Source organism: Haliaeetus albicilla, chromosome 2 (genome assembly GCF_947461875.1).
Source record: "Haliaeetus albicilla chromosome 2, bHalAlb1.1, whole genome shotgun sequence".
Classification (NCBI taxonomy): domain Eukaryota; kingdom Metazoa; phylum Chordata; class Aves; order Accipitriformes; family Accipitridae; genus Haliaeetus; species Haliaeetus albicilla.
This window is the reverse complement of record NC_091484.1, coordinates 37,578,068-37,599,004: the sequence shown is the minus strand read 5'-3', so window position 1 is coordinate 37,599,004 and position 20,937 is coordinate 37,578,068. Positions and strand designations below refer to the sequence as shown.

Sequence of the window (20,937 nt, the reverse complement as noted above, 5' to 3'; positions counted from 1 at the left end):
TTGCTGATCCACGTGGATGTTTAGCTTGGGAGAAAAGCTGTCATTTTGTTACAGCTTTATCTTACTTGCTTACAGATGCAGTGGGAGGCAGTCCTACCACCCAGCCCGAGGCCCAAAATTGGTTGCCTAACTTTGAATCAGACTGCATGCTCTCTGCAGTCAGTGGAGAGAGAGGAGCTCCTCTGATGGCTGGTTCAGAGCACCTACACTAGATCTACTCTGCGTCACCCTCCAGAGCAGCCTGTCCCCATGAGCCATTGGGTAGATGCCCAAAGCATAGCTGTGTTAATATTCTCCATGATGTCCCCCACGGTTATGTCCCTCTGGACACTGAGAGGGTTGGCGTTCCCCCGTTGCAGGACATGAATCTGTGGTCAGCACTGGTCAACAATGGATTTACAAAATGCTACTGACAGAGAGTAGAACTGGTTTTGATTTTATTTATTTATTTGAAGTTCGATGGCAAGGATATTATGCTTGGGTCTGCAAGAAATGTTGATGAGCGGCCTAAAATATTTTAGGGATTGTCATAGCCAAGTTCCCTTCATGGAACAGTGTCCTTCTGGACAGATGCCTTTTTCTTTTGATAATGCCTCTTAAATCATGTGAGGACAAATTTGCATTTTCTTAGGCAGTTCTGGGATTGTAGAGGGATCTTAAGCAGCAGTTCTTTTTGATAACACCATTCTTGCAAGTGTTAGCTTCTAGCTATAATGTAATTACATTTAAGTCTGTATTTGTGCCCTTTTACTGGGAAGTAAGGATCCAGACATAGAATTTTATCAGTTACCTAACACTAAAAAATAAAAGCAAACTTCATAAAACCATAATATTCCATGTATTTGCTTGGCTTTGTTTTCCTGGCAATGTTTTAATCACCTACAACTGAAAAAAAAGTAAGAAATGTAAAGCTGAAAATATGCGCATGGTATGATTTGTATCAGGGCAAGAAGTAATGTTGTTTGCAGCAATGCAATTGTAAAGCTTCTATTGGTTCAAAGAAAAATATAGATCAGCTTGAATGATCAGGCTGTATTTGTCTCCATTTAAGCTGTATTAGTAAGTGACAGTGCCAGCAGTAGAGATGCATGCTGTCGTTCATGCACAGCTTTGAAAAATTCCTCAAATCATGGAAAATTGCTCCTAGTTTCAGCTAAATCAACAATCATTTTTTAGAAGGTGAAAAATGTATTTTTAGATACATTTTTGCATTCTATTAATATCATCAGATCTTAAACTGTAAGCACTTTGCAGTGTAGCAATGTTGAAAGCCATTCGTTTGCAGAAAGCAGTGCCATATGCAGAAAGACATTAAATGAGTTGTAACTGATATAAACATAGTACTGAAAACCTGGAATTTTTATATATTTCATACTATCAGAGGAGACCTGATTGTTTTAATGCTGTCTTTGCAATTTTAGTTTTTAAAATAAGAAAACCAGGAAAGCTAGGTGTCCTGTGAGAAGCTGGTATCTGTTTCAGTAAGTTCTTAGTTAATTTTTCTCTTTGTTTGGAAGGTAAAACTTTTTCCAGATCCTGAATTTATTTCAAATTTTTGAAGGATGGGGAAGCATATATTTATTGGAAGCCCACTGAGAGCAAGTAAGCATGATGAAATAGATGGGATCAGGAAAAAAAAAATTTGTCTCGCCGTGTATTTTAAAATCTCTTTCTGGGTTGTGTGAATGACATGAATGAAGAAAAAAAACCTAATTGCCAACCGTGACAGATAACAAAAATGAAAATTTTGGTGTGTGCTTGAATGCCGTATTGTGATTTCCAGTGCTTTGGGCCCAAGTTGTGGATTATACCTCTGCTGCTCCCCTGCATTGGGCTTCTGGAGCAGAGGCAGACAAAGAGCAGCAGTGTCAGTAGGGGGTATAGGACATACATCCACAGCTAATCTTCCTCTTATCCTGCCTGTTGCCCTCAGTCGTAGATCAGGGGTTCATCTTAAACTGTGAGAATAGTTGTTTTTACTAATTACTTTCATTTTTTTCTGGCAGTGGTGCCGGTGCTATAGAAGTGCAGAGATTATCCCAAATCACTTTCTAACCATGCTAACCACACTGCTCCAGTTATTTGTGAGCACAAGGGCTAATGTCCTGTGGAAACAGGAACTGGAAAATACTCTCTTATTTTGCATAAACTGTGAAATAACGACATATAATTGTTTGGCTTAAATTTTTCAGTCCCTTCTCATGCAAAATTCCTGATACACTGTCAGTGAAGGCTTTCTCAAAAAAGAACAGCAGCATCAGACTCTTAAATGATCTTGCTTTGGTGACCAGCCACGTTTTGGGGCACTGCTTTGCTGTGCTGCGTACCTGGAAGGTTTCTGGCTGTACCAACTAGCGCTCCTCCTGCATGTGGCCATCTCCCCTGGACAGTTTGGATGCAGCCGTATTATTAAACTAAAATTGTTGAGTCTTACTCTTCTGGCAGTGTCTATTCCTTTCTATACCTGAGAAGGTGCATCGTAAAAAGAATAAACTTCAAATTTACATGTGTATGTACTTGTTGTTATTGGAGTTGAATCATGGTTTCTTGTACCAAGATAGGTACTGAAAAGTCCTTGTAGATGTGTTTGTCACATTTCTGTCCAACTTTCACCTGCCCGTAGCTGTTGTGGCTTATTAGCAGATGGCTGAGAGAGCCGAGGTTCACACTAGATCAGTACCGTGCGCATGGTTTGCAACAGCTTCCACAGAACAAAGTAAATTATATGTATGTGTAAAAAGTGCTGTCTATGCAAATCACATTATGACGTACCGACCAGAGATGCCAGAAGCAAGTGGGCTGCAATTCAGGCTGGTACCCTTGCCTGCTGAAAAGTCCTCTGGTTTGCATGCAATGGATGTGGAGTGTATTTTTATTTTCCTGTAAATAGGTTCTAATGGATTTTACTTTTTCAATTTTCTTCACTAGAGAGAGGGAAAACCCTTTTATTTTGTTCTCATCTTGTCAATCTATTTCATAGCTCTCCATTAGTTTAAGAACCACATGTGGCTTTTAATTATAGTTATGGAGTACAGGCTGTCCTCTGCACACCCAGAAAGTTGCTACAGTCTAGGAAAAAAATGCAGCTTTCCACCATGTTTAATACAACATTTTATAATATGATCTATAGAAGTATTGTTTGCAGAGGTAATTCAGCAGATAAGGAAATATTGATATCTGAGCAAACATCTCAGAAATGAATACTCTAAGATTTTCCTTTTTTTTTTTTTTTATAGTATGCTGTATTTCTTTATGCTTACTGAACAACAATTACAGACATGTAAAATTACATAGTTTTCATTTTCTAACCCTGGAACTTTTTAAAAAGAAACTGTTTAATGAGACATTGATAGAGAAGGATATACAAGCAGTTGATCTGTTGAATTTAGATTTAGGATAGCTTGCTGGACCCCACAAGAAAGTGCACTGTTTTCCCTGGAAGAAAGGGCGAGAATAGAACAGTTTGCTGAGCGTAGTTCTGGCTGAGTGTTGACTTTGGTGCTGGTGCAATGGTTGGGGTCACTGTTCTGCTTGCTTTAGTCATCTTTTTAAAATGCAGTTTGCGTCTTTCTTAACAAGTACTTAAAGATTTTCTGATTGGCACATCTTAGAGAAGTAAATCCAAAATTAAGGGGTTTCATAAATGTACAAAATGGAATTATCCATTATCTAATTCTGTTCACTTACATGTTAAATAGATATTTAGATGCTCTTTGTTTACTACTTATTTTGAATTTATTTTGAAAGATGCATCGCTCTGTATTTTCTGGTTATTGTAAACCATAACTCAGTTCGTAAGCGGTCAGCTTCTCAATTTGCAGAAATACTTTGATTGGCCTTGGAAAGTGACCTTCCATTGCTCTCTGTGCTTACTGACTGACCTGCTAATGGAAACAGAGGTTCTTTCTAATCCCGAATGAAGTGTTCCTTTGAGGAAGTTTCCTAAAGGGGTATTTTCTTTAGCTTCTTCTGGAAATGGAGTGCAATTGAATTTGCAGCATGGATCCCAGAGCTGCTGAGCTTTGCAGAGCTGCTCTTTGTGAAATTCCAGTCTTGTGCTATAGCAGGAAAGACAATTGGATGTAATTTTCCAAGATTTGGTATTTCCAGTACAGTCAGCTTTACAGATTCTGTCTTTACTTTGTTTATTGTATACATTCTTCTTTTTCTTCCCCCTGTAAAACAAAACAAATGCCTTACTAAAAAAACTTCCATTTTTGAGTAGCCATTCCAAAAATCAGAAACTGCCAAAGTTAAGATTATACCTATGTGCCCATCTTTCCCTCTTTGTATCTGGATTTTGCTATACTCTCTAAGTATGGTTACATTGTTTCTTCAGTTCCATGTAAAGGACATATGTCTTGTGTTCTTCCTCCTATTTTATATTATTCTGATTATTTCAGAGGAACTTCTTATATACAGGAGACACCTCTAGGTGTGACATCTGTGCAGCTCAGTACTCTGTTTATAAAAACTTCTTGTAGTGTTAAAGAAGCCGTGCATCCAATTCTGTAATTGGTAGTTTTGGTATATTGGTATAGTAACTGCTTAACTGGTATACTGCTGCAGCTGGTCTGCCAAATATTCAGGGTCCCTACTCATAAATTGTTCTTCCCTTTGATAATATGCAGGAGTCCCCACAATTTCCACAGCTCAATTCAGGAGACAGCTGAGAAGTAGAAAGACATTTTTGTGTATAAAGTCCCTTGTGATTTCATATGGCTATGCTTAAAATTTCTCATTTAATATATTTTAGTGGGAAAAGTTACTATGCAATAAAAACTGTATCATAATACCTACATTTAAAGGGGAAAAGGTACATTGTTTCTGGATCCCCTGTCTAGAATAACGGATACATAAATTACAAGGTGAGACGGCAGTTGCAAGTAGTGCCAAAAAATAGAGATTTGGTTGGCTGTAAATGCAGTCAGTGATTTCACTCCAGCTATAGTGAACCTCAGTGACTGCTGGGGACTCTTCCAGTGCTGGAGGGGAGAGCCAGCAGCCCCCAGCCGTGGTACCTGAGCAGGGTCTGCCATCGCCTGGCAGCGGGGAGACTGATCAAATGCTTACGGAGCAAGTTTGTTCCTGTTTCAGAGTCTATTTAAAAGTGACAATTTAATGGGACCCATTACTGTCAGCTGTGGCCGGTTCCCTCTCCCTCCTCCCAGGCGCTTACCAGGGAAAGCAGAGATTTATAGCCGTGGTACAGCCGCCTTGACGGGCTACTGTTCACTCCTCCCGTGAGTGTCCTGGCTGGCTGCTCTCCAGATGGATCTTCCCAACAGGGGAGAGGTCTTCCCCGTCTCTGGGGTGCTTGGCTTGCTTTGGAGCCCTGGGCACCTATGATAAATATATATGTAAATTATTAGGTCCTCGCTTCAGAGTGCACTGTGATCCTCATGTGCTTTCTGCTGGCCCAAAGACTGGCAGTGCTCCAGATTTAGGAAGATTTAAGCAGAGCATTTCAGAGAAAGCTCTGCAGCCCATCATTCTTTAAATGAATGAGCACTACCTTGTTTGTTTTTTTTTTTTGGATCAGGGGATCGAGGCATTGCTCAGATGCTGCTGCAATTGGTCTTAACCAGCCCACATTTATCCATAGTGATGCACAGCGACTGCTACGTGTACAGAAACAGAAGTGAAAATTATGGGTTTTTTGAAAGGAAAGAAGAAAGGGAGTGTTAGGTTGAACAGGAGACATGCAAGCACAGCACCCAGGAGCCAAATGGATGAGCTAACTAGAAGGACCTTTTATCTTACCCCAAGTCCATGTGATTTTCGTAAACTGAAAGAATGATTGTCTTGTGATTATATGAGCTCGGTGCTTGAATCTGGCCATTGATTAAAGTCTGGCAGGGGAGGGAGAAAACAGGAAAACATCTTGCTAAGATTTTCCTGTGTTAGATTAATCAGCCCCAGCTCATTCACTCATCTCTGAAAGGTCATGTTTTCTCGTCGTCAAAGTTGCCCAGTCCCAGACTATCCCTTGCTTCCCTAGGGCTTGGCTGAATGAACAGTGGTGCCTGACAGTGGGCAAGGTGGAGGCAGCACTGCATTTGTCCTGTAAGCTGTGATGCTTCTTCAGCGTGATTTGTGTCAGTGTTTGCAACGAGAGACGTATCTCCGATTAGTGTTACCTTAAGAGTCCTTATTGCTTGGAGGAACAAATCAGTTGATTTCTCTGGCTCTGTTTGTGCGGTTGCTAATCCCTTGCAATGGCACAGACTGCATTTCATCCACCTTTCTGAGCCTGCTTTTCCATGTTGTTGAGACTGTTTTGACCATCTGTACTTTGACTGTGTATGGGAACTGGGCAGAGGGGTACGGCCACCATCTCACTCTTAAAAATGGTGGGTTTGCCAAGCTGGTCCAGCTCCAACTCATCCCTCTGCTGTCGCCTTCAGTAATGAGTTTCAGCTGCAGTGTGGAAAGGTAATTTTCCTTGACTACTGCCAGTACTAGAGAGCCAGACTTGCATATTTCTGGGTGTTTACTTGAACTCTGTTTTCTAGTTTCCAGGCATCCGAGTTTCACTAAACTCTACGTTTTACAAGGGTTTAGTGGGCAGTTCTGTATTAACAGAGTGTCTTTGTCGCTGAATGTGGGGGAATTAGAGTGTAGCATAAAGTAGTAAGTACAAGATACTACTTGCCAGATTTCAAGAGATCTCATACAATGTATTAGTTTAGAGATCAATTGTCAAAACTAAGAGGAAAAAAAGAATTGTGGGGAGATAATGAACATGAGTCATTCAGATGGATGCCTGAAAAATGTACCAGGAAGCATAATGCTCAAGACATCTGGTTTATTTTGGCATGTTTATGTCCATGTTATTTCTTCTGAATATTTTTGGGTTGCTTTGTGCATTGTTTTCATGTGTCACTTCATCCCTCCTCAGAAACTTCTTCTCTGCTGCGGATCGGGTACATTTTAAAACTCATCCCAGATTGGACGAAGAGAACAGAAACGTGCTGGGTCTTAAAGACAAGCGGGAGCCATGCTGCAGTGCGGCCAGAGCCAGCTCTTCGCTGGCCGTCCTGGCAGGTGGGTGCTGGCCCAGCACCCACAGGCACCCACCCGGCCGGCCGGGCTCAGGCTGGGGGGCTGCGTTGGCTCTGGCTGGGTTGGGGAGAGAGCAGGGAACAGCTGGCTGTGCACACCGACTGTGCGAATCTCTCTGCTAGAGCAAGGGGAATTGCACTTCAGCCAGCTTGCAAGCGTATATAAATATTGGTGGCATAGTTTGCATTATTGCTTCAGCTGAGCTGTAAACATTCGGTTGCTGATCGTGGGTTAGAAACTAGCGCCTCTATAAATTTCAGACAGTGCAGAAATGCAGAGATTTTTATATTCATTGACAATTAATGAAAGTCCCCATGCCTCTGCTGATAAATAACTGTGGTGCCAAATATGTGCAGGAACTCCGTGGCGGGGAGGGGAGGAGGAGGAGGATGCAAAGCCTGCCCGTGCGGGGAATTTCCTTGGAGTGTGCACATACCTTCTTTCTCCCATGTAGGTTTGTGTTTGAGCTTGCCCTTTCCTCCACGTGTTTCCATCTCTGCCAGCAGCTAAATGGGAGAGGCTAATTTGAGAGACTGCTACAAGTAATTGCAGCATAGTAATTGCATAGCTAACATGAGTCTTTTCCTTGTCCTGCCTGCTGCAGGAATCTGCATGTCTCTGCATGGGTATAGCTTGGCGGGGATTTTTTGTTTGTTTTTACTAGGAGGTCTACTACTTTGTTAGAATAGCTGTTGCTTAGTGTCTTTCCTTTGTAGCTCTGTGCAAAAAAATTCCGTGTATGTCTAGTAAAATTGTGACATTGTCCTTGGAAGATGGTGCCCCTGCTCCAACCACCCGAAAACTCAAATGGATAAGAACAGAGACCCAAATAGCGTAAACCAAAATCAGTCATACATTTGGGGGATAACAATTTGGAAGGTCTTTCCTGATACTGTGCTTCCATGCAAGAGAGCAGCTACATAAATGGTTTGGAAAAGTGTCATTCTTTATGAAGAAATACTGCGCTTAATTAATTCTTGCTCCTGGGAGGTCAACCTGGGGCACTCATTATTGTCTTAATTGGTGGTATAAATCCTGAGGCACTGGAGGGGAAGAGAAGAAAAAAACGATGAGCAGTTAACAACACATAGCCTTTTGGATAAGTGCTAGCCAGTTGTACGACCATCCTAGTGACATTTTATGGTTTTATTGGGTTATAGGTCTGGTCCTCCACAAATTAGGTTAAAGGGAATTGATTTGCATAAACAAAAATATAAGAAAATAGCAAAATGCAATAATTTATTCCTGAGTTCTCCATTAAACTGTGTGAAATAACTCAGTGCGCTGCAACTCAGAAAAGCATTTCTTTGATCTCATGTTATTCGTATTAAATTATATTCATTACTCTTCCCATCTGGAGTTTCCTAGCAGGCCAAAAATCATCCTACAGACATTACTGAGAGGAAGTTAACTGTAACTTTTTAATTATATACATTTCATCTCCTTTTTTTTTTTTTAATTTGAAGAAAGCAGATGGAAGTGCATACCAGCACCTTCCTCTCTGTTTAAATTACTGAAGTGGAGAAGCAGAAAATCTCAGCCATTCTTTCCCCTCACATATTGTTTCAAGGTGATGACTGTTCTGTCTGGAGACTTTGACATGTTTGCTAAAAAGGTCAGGAGTTCAGTGAAAATCGAAATTGTGGAGAAATCCATGCGTAGTCTTAGGGATGCTGTGGTACCCTCACTGGAGAAATCTGGTTGCTGCAGGTTTGCAGCTGATTGAACGCATCTACCCCGTTTCATCGGTAGCTGCCTTTCTGCCAGCTGGCCAGCAGAAGTGTTTCAAACTCCCCAGAAAGAAAATCAGCGTTTTGATGTTTTGGGGCATATATTTAACATTAGGTCAAGGTTTGTGGAATTGGAAGATGTGTTGGTGTGGGGCGCCATGAAAAATGGGGTTTGTTTCCAGCCTCACCAGTGGCTAATGGCTAATGGGCATTAGTAGCCCTGTGAATAATTTTCTTCAAGCTCTGTCATCAAAATTGGGGTTTTTTTCTTACCCTCTGAGGCCCACAAGACTTTTTTCACCTTAGAAACTATTAGCATTTATCAAGCATGGCCTGCTCTGTCTTTGCCGGAGCATTTTTTACAGTTGTGGATGAGCATCCTCATATTGGTAGCTCGATGCGGGTGACACCTTCCTCATCTGCCTGTCCCTGTCCTCTGGGCCTTTTTCTTTTTTTAAGAAATGAGAAAACCCTGAAACCTTTCAAACTTTTCCATTTGTGTAAAAATAATGAAAAGAGGATAGGCCTTTTTTTCCCCTTAGTGGGTTGCTCTTAGGTCCACAGGTCTGTATTCCCACATGCAAGATGTGGGATAACACCTGCTTATTTTTATGAAGTGTTTTGAGTTCTGTCAATTTAAAAAAAAAAACAACAAAACAAAACCCTGGTTTCAATAGCAAATCCGGGGTTCTTCAGCCATGGAGCGTTACGGCTGCTCTTCATCTGCAGAATAGCTAGCTAGATGAGACAAAAGGATGGCAAGCACAGTTTCTGCTGGAAGCAACAGCAATGACAGACAAACCCAGAGCACTTCCCAGGGTGGGCTGGTGGCCAGCCCCTCTGCTGCCGGGTGGCTGGCATCTCTAGGTGCTCGCTACAAGCTATTGACATTTAACAACATTTATTAATTTGTTTTTGCAAAGATCTGCCTATCCTGCCCCGACATACATCATCAGCACAATTTCTTTGCTTCCTGGCAGTGAGCCTTCCTCTACTTATTGTTGTAGCTGCTTCCATTTTGTGCCGGCGGTGGTTTCCAGCCACAATGTCAGACAATTAATTTGTTTATTCTGCAAGCCGTGACTTCCAAAGCGTGATAGACAGTGCAGACATCCCGGAAAAGTACTGTGCAACTGGGAGTATGCTCATTTTTAGCTTCCTTTTAGATAGCGGCTTTGGCAGCTTTCATTACTTGTGGGGTCTTGTGTTCTGGCTGCAGCCATTTTACAGTGTCTTTTGTACTAGATGGAATCACTTAACAGCATATGCTGGGGCTTTTAGGTCTTTTATAAGCCTTTCTATGCAACTCCAGTTATGGGATTGCGTGTTACCAAGGCCTTTCGGAGCAAATATTCCTGGTTAACAACTAAAAATTGTGTGTTTCAGCCCTAACCTGACCTCTGATCCTACCAGGACTTTGTGAGGAATGGTCTTTTTGTTCCTTGACTGCTGCCACCTGTAATAAAAATACGGCAAACCACATTCAGTTCATGAATGTGCCTGGGCAATTCCCTGGACACAGAGCAAAGTAGTTTTGTGCAGACCTCATCACTGAGAGAGACCTTAAGTGTCTCTGTTGATGCTCCAGAGAGAGCAGGAACAGGGTCCTTGCCTTGCCCAAGTACGTTTTACAGGGTTAGCAAGGATAGAAGGTAACTTGAATGATTAAAATAAGTAGATTGAAAAGAGGATATGCATCACAAGCAGATTTGTTTTGTAAAAAAGGTACATATTTGTACAGCCCCTATTTCAGAATAAAGCTAATGGCAGAGGTTTCAGGTATGTTGTGGGCTGGATTTTCTTTTTGGTTGTTACTGGTTTTTATCTTCCCCTTCAGAGCTCAGTCGGTCAGAGTTTATAAATGACTGATAAACTGCACCATTGAAAAGTCCTTCCTACTCCTTTGTTTCTTTTACGGTAAAGTAGCAATACACTTCACTCAGCAGCTTATTTTGCAGATTTACCACAGAATGGCCTCTAAATCTGCCGGAGTCATAGCTGGCTGCCTGTATTTGGGGGTAATCAAAGCTGAACCACCTGAACTGAGCGGGCTGTTCAAACCGATTGAGCTCACAATAGCCCTTCTCTGCTGATTACCCTGTCCCTGTCTTGCAGTGCAAGTTTTCAACTTGTAAGCCCGCTACATCTGCAAATAAGATTTGGCATGCCCTATGCTGGCAAAATAGTTTTAAGACGTTGTTGAGATCAAATGATCCATCTCTTCATGCAATGTGCATAACTTGAGCTCTAAATCATCTGACTTGCCAAAATCAACTGGACAGTGAAGGAGAGGGAGCTCTGTACTGAGCTCTCTGATTTTGACACACTCACCGGCAAATACTACAAAAGTAAGTGGTGAGTGGGATGAGGTGGGGTTTTTTGGCATTGTGTTGAAGTTAGATTGACTAAATAGGTTATTTAGTTCTAAGCAATAGAGCTAGTAAACTGGGTTTATTTTCTGCTTGATACATACGGTTTCACATATCACTCTCTGCTTTCAGTGCAGCAGATAAGGTATCAACACAATTAAAAGTGAAAAATAATCTGTCTGCTCTGCCAGTGGTGGATGTTCAGAGAACACACACTGATACAATAGATTTCTGAATAATTTATACTCAGCATTTTTTCCTTGCACTCGGTAAATGAGGACGCCTAATGTGGCATGGTCAGAGTGATACTCTATCTGTCATCCATTAAGATAACAAGATTGGTGGGCCTGGGAGGAGCATGGCATGGTGTGCAGAAAGATGAGATTAAAAATCGAAATGTTTGTCCAAAATGCTTTGTGTTAAAAGGTGCTGATAAAAGCAGCTCAGAGGGATGGAATTAATTCATAAGTGTGATTTCTGCAAAGCTTTGTTTGTCTTTGCTAAAATAAAAACACAAGATCCATGTTCCTTTCAAAAGTTGTGGATAAAAGGAATATTAGAGCAAATCACTGTTTCTGATAGGCCTTCAGTAGCTTCCTGTACTTCAAATTCAAGTACATTGTAGGTGCTATCAAAAACAATTATGTATGACAGTAATGCTTTATGTCTCTCAGAATGGTTTTTTCCTTTATATTCATAAGGCATTTTAAATTACAAATAAAAAAGCATCATTTGTGCTTGTTTTTGCCACGAGTGTCTCATCTCCTGTCACAGGGTGTTAATTTGGATGGGATGCTGAAATATTTGCATTAAAAAATTGCTCATGTAAATATTCAGCCAAACAGATTCCTTTTGAGGTGAATGTATTACAGTAAGTAGTAGCTTGTTTTCCAAGAGCCAGTAGGCGCTACAAGTTGGTTAATTTAGAAGCAGTGATGCTTTGCTGTCTCTGAGGTTTCTGACAACTTCTTAAGGTTAGGTTGCATTCAGATTTTCTTGGTTTTTGAAGAAATTGTTGGGGTTGTGCGATCAGATGGACTTCATTTGACAAAAAGCACTTGGAGGAAGACTTAGGCTTGCTTCTAACTTTACTGATTTTAGTGAACAGGCCAGTGTATTAATTATACCTGTGCTGTCTGGAACCCAGCCTTGAAATGGTTTAAATGTGCTTCTCTGTTTAATCAGGTAGCAAGCACCCGCTCTGCCCATCCCCATGTCCTGCAGGGTTTTCTCTCACTGCAGAGCTGCAGGTGACCAAAGCAGGTGAGGTACAAACCCCCACAGAGGGATAGACAGAACGTTGTCTGTTTTTTAAGCCCAGTGTCAGATTTGGGAAATGTTTCTGGGCATGACGCTACTTGCAGTGCCACCCAAAACTTGGCGGCTTTGCAGCACCAGGCTTGTGGAGGTGGGTGGGGAATTAGAGCCCCAGCGCCCAGCAAATGCTCCTCGCCTGCTGGTGCTTGAACTCCTGTCACTCCCCCTATGATGGCTTTGGTTTGGGGTGTGTATGCAAAGAAATAAAATAATATTTATAATCTGGGCATTTTTGTTAGTATTTGTCCAGAGGAAATTTTGAAGATCAAATTTTTACAGCGACATGTTGCTGAGGTTTTAAAATGAGCTTGCCACAAATCTTAGTAGAAGTAGTATCCCAGTGTTGTCTTAGGGAAGCGTACCTGGGGAGTGGGCACTAACATACTGTTGAGAAACAGGTCCTTCGTTTTGAGCAGGACCACATTATACCTTTTTTCACCTGCATATTTTACAGAAATAAGTTCATTTTTCTTTCTGTTTTGTCAGTAACTCCAGGAAGAAAATACGAGTGTTAAAAAGTAATTTGTAAAGCAACAGTCTAAGCTTCCACGATTAATATCCTCATCTATATCTTTCACTATGTGTAGGACGTTGCCTGGGGAGGGTAGGCTGTTAAAGAAACTGTCTTCATTTTGACCTGGAGATCTGCTTTTTCCGAGTTTGTTCTTCTTAAGCCTTTTATATTAGTAATGAGTTCGTGAATGCTTTATACTTGCTGTCAGCAGGAGTTGGATCACCTTTTTCTGTTGGGCTGTGTGGTCAGCTTCCTATGGTAAGGACTGAGACAGCCTCCTCTGCTTTCCTTCCTGATGGGCTGTAATTAAACGCTGGGTTAAAAGAATGCAGAACCTGCATCTAAATATCAGAACAACAGATCAATCAGTGGGTGCCATTAGATACTGGTTGTATTTTGGTGAAGTACAGGTATATTTGGAGGAGGCTGTTTCCTCTTTTCCCTGTATTGGGTGACACTTTTGAAGCTCATATTTTGTTTCAAGTGCCTGTGTCAGTAAACCAGAAGTCTCTTGAGCGTGGATGCGTGGCAGTCTCTGCCCCAAAGCATGTGCCAGCAAAGAGGAGGCTTTGGGGGCTGGTTTTCTTAAATTACTCCAGTTGTTCAGTGTGGTGAGACAGCTGCTGCACGAGGGTCATTTTTGTTCATTTGGGCCATTTTGTTTCCTGCCCTGTCAGGCTGGTGGTAGGAGAGTTATTCCATCGGTGACTGTGGGTGTTAATTTACATGCAGCACTGGATTAAGCTGGTGTGGCTGCAGGGGAAGCTACCTGTCTTGGCTTCCCCCACCTCTTTCCAACTAAAAAGTGGTGACTGAATAAGCCATATAGAGACCCTTGAACCAGCACAGCTCACACTTTCTGTCTGTTGAGTTAAACCAAAATAGATGTCATAGACTCCTCACTGTTCTAGTTAGCATTGTCAGCAATTACCGCAGAGCTGGGCATTGCAATTAGGGGAATAGCAAAGTAAGAAAGTAGTAAGTAAATATTACCATAAATTTTCTTCTCAGCAAGTAAACAAATGTATACACACTTGCCATACTTTGCATTGCAAAGATTCAAGCAGTGTTAATGATCAAAGGTGTGCAATATAAAATAGCAGTGCTATTGATAACTTAAAAGGTTTTAATTGTCTAAACAAATAGCATTAAATTATTCTTCTGTATCCAGTAGCTTAAGGAAAAGAAAGAAGTGAAGAGTTCTTATTTACCTCTCTGATGGTAGTATTAAGTATCTTCTAAATCAGAGGAGCTAACTTCAGGATAAGGCTTGCCTGTGCAAGAGCCGCAGAAAACTATTGCCAGGGGTTACGTGATTAAGGAGGCATTTTTCAGTTCTGAGTGAATCTGAGGTATTTTCATAACATTAGCATCTATAGCATGTTGGGTGTGCAAGGAATTTATGACCAGCCCTTACTGACTGTGCCTGCCCTACCACTCCCTGATGGTATGGCCAGAAACTCTCCCAGTTAACTCTGAACGATAGGGGTTTTGGCTTTTGAACTACTCACATATCTCAGCGAGTGCTTCTAGGAGAGCCAATTTTATAGCTTACCATGATTGCATCTTTAGATAAATGCATTGTGGTCACAGACCTATCATCTGCGGCATCAAGTTTACCACTTCCCTGTAGGGTGTAAACATGTGGCTGGTTGAAGAGTTCTAACCTCTCAAGCCCTCCAACAAATATTGAATTGCTAACTATTCTTCCATAATGCTACAGTGTTGACTGAAATTTGACCCTGGTGCTTGTGCTGAAACGATTTTCAAAATCTGAGTGAGAAGGTTAAATAGTGCTGTCAAATTTCCAAATGTCCGTTGCAGAAATACTTTTGCTCAATATCTGTGGGTTGAGCCTAAAATGCTTAAAGTAATCCTCTTTTTTTTTTCTTCATTATTATTTGATATTATCTAAAGCTTGGGGTTTAGTGCAGATAAAGAAATTAACTTGTTTTTTTGCCTTTTTTCCGTGCCAGCTAACTTTACCATTTATGGCTGTTTATCTCTTTCACTTACTGAAGGAGGAGTCCAGTCAAATGGTGTTCCTTAAGTACAAACCAGACCTCTAGTTCTCTTTAATTTCTGTTCAAGATCATTGTAATTACTTGATTATTTTCACAGCTGCATCTGAATAAGAAAAAAATGCTGTAATTGGCAACTTTTACAAATTCACAACTCAATAACCTGATGCTGGAACTTTTCCACCTGCAGAAGCCTCAATTACTGTAGGAGTTCCAGCAGCTAAGAGACCTGGGTTTGAAATTATTTCTCTTTTTACTTGCAGCCTTCGAACTAGAGAATCTCTGCAGTAACAAAAATAGACGGGACCTTTAGGCTGAGAGAGGCTGTTGGTTGTTGGATTAGTGTTTGACTTCCAAGTGGATCTGTCAGGAAAGTTGTTGTTTACCCAACTCATTACTACATCCATAAGCCCAAACTATTTTTATTTGAGCTTTTTTGTAAAATCTAGGACTTCATTTCCTGAATGCTGTTACTAGTTCTAGTTTTGTTTATTTTGGCCTTAGGTTGCATTATTTAATTAGTTTTTATTTAAGAGATGAGTCTTATGTTGCAAGAAACAGTACTAAATTATACTAAGACTGAGTCTTTAAAGATGCCATACTCCAGCCATAACTTTGAATTTATTTTGTTATTTTAAAGCAATGTTAGTGCCTGTCTCTAAGGGTTATGGGAAGCTCAACAGTTTATTTGATTTTTTTTTTTTTTCCCCCTTGATTTCAGGGCTTTTTCCGCAGGAGTATCCAGAAGAACATGGTTTACACATGTCACAGAGATAAAAACTGTGTTATCAATAAAGTTACCAGAAATCGCTGCCAGTACTGCAGACTACAGAAGTGCTTTGAAGTGGGAATGTCCAAAGAATGTAAGTTGTCTTCAGAAACAATTTATTGTTTGTCATATCCTACATATATGTGGCAGTCCCAAGGGAGAAAAATACTATGCAATTTTGTGATTGAAGCCAGTATCTGCATTCATATGCAGAGAAAGGAGTATGGATTTTGTACACAACTTCAGACCTGTACTTTGCGAACTTCTGAGTCCTTAACTTTGCAGCCTAAATGCCATCAGTTAAGAACTTCCAGTGCAGCACACTGCCTGTGCAGTGTGGCCACCCTGTGTGGGGATGAGAATGCCCAACTGGGTAATTTCACCAGGTTTTCTAAAAGAACAAACCCACAGATACTTGCTTTAAGATTGGATTATGTCCCATCCGCTCTAGAAATGGCTTCTTGGCGCAAGGGCGTAAGGGGAACAGCACTGGCTTCTTAAGCTCAGTTTCAGTCCTCCCTCTGCCCTGCAGACCTGCTCACGGCTTTGCTGGGCTTGTTGTCAGCCCAGGCTGTCGTTTCACAAGGGCTTCCCACAGGTGCTTGTCCTGAGGTCCTTCTTTTAGTGGTAGCACCAGTTTGTGCCGTTTTACAAAAGTGACGGTACAACAGCCTTGAGTCTTCTGTTCTTACTGGTTGGAGCCTCTCTGACAGGTGAAACAAGCTGGCAAATCCTCTTTGAAACCTGCAAAGCCAGTAAACCTGACTATGTAAAAGTGCTGCCAAGTGCACAAAAACCCCAAAGGATTTTCCTCTCCCATCTTTTCTAGAAATCTCTGGTTTGCCCTTTAAATTAACATTTTAAAATATTTAGGTAGAAATCTGCCATTTTTCTCTTTTTCCAGTTTGTTGATATCCCTGTCAAGCATGAAAGTTTAGCTAAAAAAGCCATTCTCAAATCCCCGTGGGGTAATGCTTCTGACACGTTCTTATTTTTGATTGGAGTGATTACAGTACAAAAAAGTCTTTGGTGTAGTGATTTGTTTGATTGTTGAGAGTTTTTGCCTCTATCAGTGATGTTCCTGATTTCAGTAGATCAATTCCAATAATAAAACACTACAGAAATTTGCAATGTGTGCATAAGAGAGGGGGAAAAAATGCCCAGTACCACTTCTTTACTTTAATTCACCCACAGGAGTTCCATGGAGACACTTAAGACCAGAGGAAAAAATAATTGACACTGATGAGATATTTATGACTGAACTGTGACTTAAACCAGTTCTCATCCTCAGCATTTCTCCTTCCTGCATTGCATGGGACTTCCCAGTAGTTCCCTTCTCTGTACTTGGGCAGGAGCTGAAGCGGTCCCAGAGTCACACTGGTCCCTCCTGTTTGCTTCCTATTTCTCTCTCCCACTCTCTCTTTCCTCTCCTCTCCGAGGAAGAGTGTTGAGGAGCAGAGAAAGAACCGGATACATCTTTAGGACCACTTTGCAGTGTTTCCAACTCCTTTTCATGGAAATCTGAAATTGTGGTTATTGAAAAGGGCCAACATCAAGTTTCAAGCAACTGGGGGAGGAGGTCTTAGGATTTCCATGATTTCGCTTGTCCTTGTTGGGTTTTCTAGTTTTCATGCGTGCCTGAAGTGCACTTATCTCTACTTATGTATAGATTTACTGGAGTGGAGACCATGACGGGAATAAAGGATAAGGTAGGCTAAATACAAAAATGTAAGATTGAATGAGGAGGTTTATTGATAGGTATTTGATGGCATATATATCTGTGCACGTGAAGCTTTTTTCCTTGCTAAAATCAGTATGATGCAGTTTGGAAGAGAAGAAAATGCTTTTCTCACCTGAGGGCTTGTTGGTCTTGAATTCTTAAGGATTTTATTGCTGACGTGAAGTAGTAATCTTATTAAATGCTGTAACGTCACATCAGAGTAGTTTTTGGAAATATCAGCAGTATTTCTAACACATTAACCAAAGTTACTTAGGGTAAAGTATAAAGACTTACTGCCTTTTATGTGATGGATTGTTTTCTCCCATAGGGTAGCTAGAGCTTTGCCAGCAAGAGTTAAGGTTTTGCTCTGCCTGTTTCCTTGGGTGAACTGAGTGAAATTGCCCTTTGGCAGTTGCCTTTATCTCAAACCACTACAGGCACCGAAAGGGGGCTAGCAGGTTGGAGGGGGAACAGAGGATACTGGGGAGAAGTGAGGGATATCCTCTGGCTGCATTTCTGTAGAAGGCATTTGCAAAGGAGTAGAGAAATTATTTTAAATGTCATCAGTTTGAATGCAGTGTGTCTTGTCTTCTGGGTTTAAGAACTTAAGTCTGAAGTTATTCCGTGTTATCCCTTCATAAATAGGAGCTTTTCATCTCTTAAGAGATTTGCAAAGCTATTTTCTTATCTGACCTTCTTTCATACATGTCTCCAGGTTTCAACTCCGTTTCTTTAGAAGTTTATGTAAACAAAGGCACATTTGTCAGTGGGCTTTTTCTTACCAGATAGAAGTTTTCCTTTTCCCCCAGCACCTTATTCACATTTTGTTTTTCTGTCTTACAGTTCTGTTACCTTGTAATGTAAAAGCCATGAACAAAGGACAGAAAAAAAAGTATCAGAGAAATCTCATAGGGAAACAAGCCTACAGTACTCAACCCAGCCCCAAATGGGGAAAGTAGTCGTGGTGGGCAGCTGCAAATAGGAACCCCAAGGTCTGTTCCCAGGAGCTAAGGAAGAGTAAATGCAGAATTTCAGTATACAGAATAATCTGTGCTTAAATGCTACAGTCCTGTGTTTGCTTGTTCTGCCTTTAAAGGGCATGCAAAATACTTGCATATGGACTCCATTTTGAGCTTAATGAGCGTTTCACACACATGTCAGAGATGAGATGAGAACTGGCTGCCTAGCCAGTGTGATAAGGTAAGAATGGAGGTACAGTGTTTTGGAAGAGAAGAGGTGCTGAGCATTTCTTGTATGCTTTTATCTTGTTTTAGAGAATGAAGTGAGATGATAAAGGAATGCACCAAATTTGCATTTCTTTATAGGTTGTTTTGTTCGTGTAGGGGAAAAAAAAAGTTATCTTCTACCCCATGTTACTCCCCAGATCTGATCAAGAGAGGTCAGTAACAAGACTGCCTCCAGGGCAGGAGTGGAGCTATTTGCTTTGCGATAGTATCTGCAAGACCCGCTGAAACTGGATCCCACTAGTGTAGGGACTGTCTTTCATTGTGCAGTCCCTGTTGCAAAAAGTTTGTGCTCCAAATAGACAAGACAAAGGGTGTGAGGGGAAACGGCTTACTGATATCTGTCTTATCATCCTACAACAGGGCAAAACACAGCTTGAAATAAAGCCCCGCTGTCTTTCATCTGATCCCCCTCCTTCAGAAACTGCTGAGCTTGTGTCCCTGCAACCTGAGCTGCAGCTCTCAGTGTAAGAGCCCGGAGCCAGTCCCTCCACCAGCACCGCATCGGGTTTTGGGTTGGTTGTATGGGTTAGTTCATGTGTGGGTGCTCAGGAGCATGTAGGTGCAGCTGAGGCTCTGATCCCCACTCCAAACCGTTTCTATCCTTCTTACCCTTCCAGCCTGTTAATTTTTTTAATTAACATGTAGAGACAAATGGTGATCGCACAGGATTTTTTTTTTTTTTTTTTGGCTGCCGCTGAAGTGAGAAGGCTGCTGAGGCTGACAGTGGCTCATTATGTGATAGAGAGCCTTAGGAAACTAACCTTTGCCCTTCTTTTACGTGATCTCTAAGCTGATGTTGAAGCACCATCCTTGGCCTGACCCCAGGTGTCAGCAAGAAGCACGCTGTTGCCTGGATGCACGGACCTCGGTCCTCAGGAGCTGGCGAGAGGTCACACGTACCGCGCTGCCTCCCGCAATTAAGGCAGCACGCGGGAAGCTGGGCAAAACTCTCCACAATAATGGACTCTTTCAAGCAGGATGCTGGAACATACGCTTTGTAAGGTGAAGCCTGCCCTTAAAGAAAACCTAAACGGGATTTATTGCAGGGTACAAGGGGGAAGAAAATGGAGCTTCCTTCTGCCACAACTGCTCAGCTTAGCCCAGCAGCTCTTCCACTTCCATCCTCTTTTATAAAAGTTGCAGGCCGCAAGGACTGCCACTGTGCTTGATGGTCTTTGGGGTCCCCCTCAGACACATACCCAGCACGTGTACCGGGGTGTGATGCAGCGAAGCCCTCTGTACTGGCATAAACCTCATCTGCAATGAGCTCTAGTAAAGCAAAATTACATTTATAAAGGCACAGAATTATTGTTCCAGATTGCCTCAGTGCACTGAAACAATGTTCAGATTTGTAAATCTGCTTACAATTAACCTCACTGGAGGGAGGGAAGGAGGAAGGGAGGGAATGCAGGGGAATTACCATGAAGTGGAGAGAATCCAGTTTTTGTGCTCTGTATTTGTTTTTTTTTAAACTTGCACAGAAACGTCTGTTACTCTTTGTCACAGACTTCGAAGTCTTATAATATTTAAATGTTCATGCTTCTCGGAACATATGATTACATTCTGCTACTGAACAACAGAATGAATTGATTTACTTATTTTAATTCTGGCAACCAGGAAGCATCAACTTGAAGAACTGTCATGTTGGTATTTTTTATTTTATATTTCTGTTTCATTGTCTTTCAGACTCATTAGCGAAACGCGATTCCATCTCCAATCAGTGGTGGCTAAGTGGAGGGCTAGTCTGCATAGTTGTGTTTGAGAAGTTCATGCAGATTCCACTGATGTAATTTTAAAGGAAATTGGTTAGAATGCATGAAATCTTTGTTTAGATGCTTTTACTCAGAACTCAGAACTGAACTGAACTTTTTTATTCTTTTCAGCCAGCAGAAAGTACTGGATTTAAGAATTGCGTCTGCTTTGCTACGGGCTAGATTTTTAACTAGATGCCTAAATACCACACAGTGGCTGGGGGCTTTTTCAAAAATTCCAATGTAGTTGCCTTGCCTGCTGACTTGCCTTGCTTTCTCGAGAGGCATGAGCTAAATACCAGAGTGGAAATCACAAAACCCTGAATTCTGTTCTGGGACTAATTCCTCTCTCTAAACACTACAAGCTGATCAGACTAGCTTTCCTATCTTGAGAGGTAAAAATGAGTGGTTTTACAGGGGCTGGGAGACCTTGT

General features: G+C 41.4%; 1 protein-coding gene across 9 annotated transcripts in view; it reads left to right on the top strand.

Annotated features, from left to right (window-relative positions):
- Positions 1–20,937, top strand: part of RARB (retinoic acid receptor beta) — a 337,201-nt gene that overhangs the window by 270,713 nt on the left and 45,551 nt on the right. For all 9 annotated transcript variants that reach the window (XM_069771329.1, XM_069771374.1, XM_069771318.1 and 6 more), the window contains one exon: positions 15,738–15,879. In XM_069771329.1, coding sequence (XP_069627430.1) covers positions 15,738–15,879 — 142 coding nt within the window. The remainder of the gene's footprint in view (positions 1–15,737; positions 15,880–20,937) is intronic.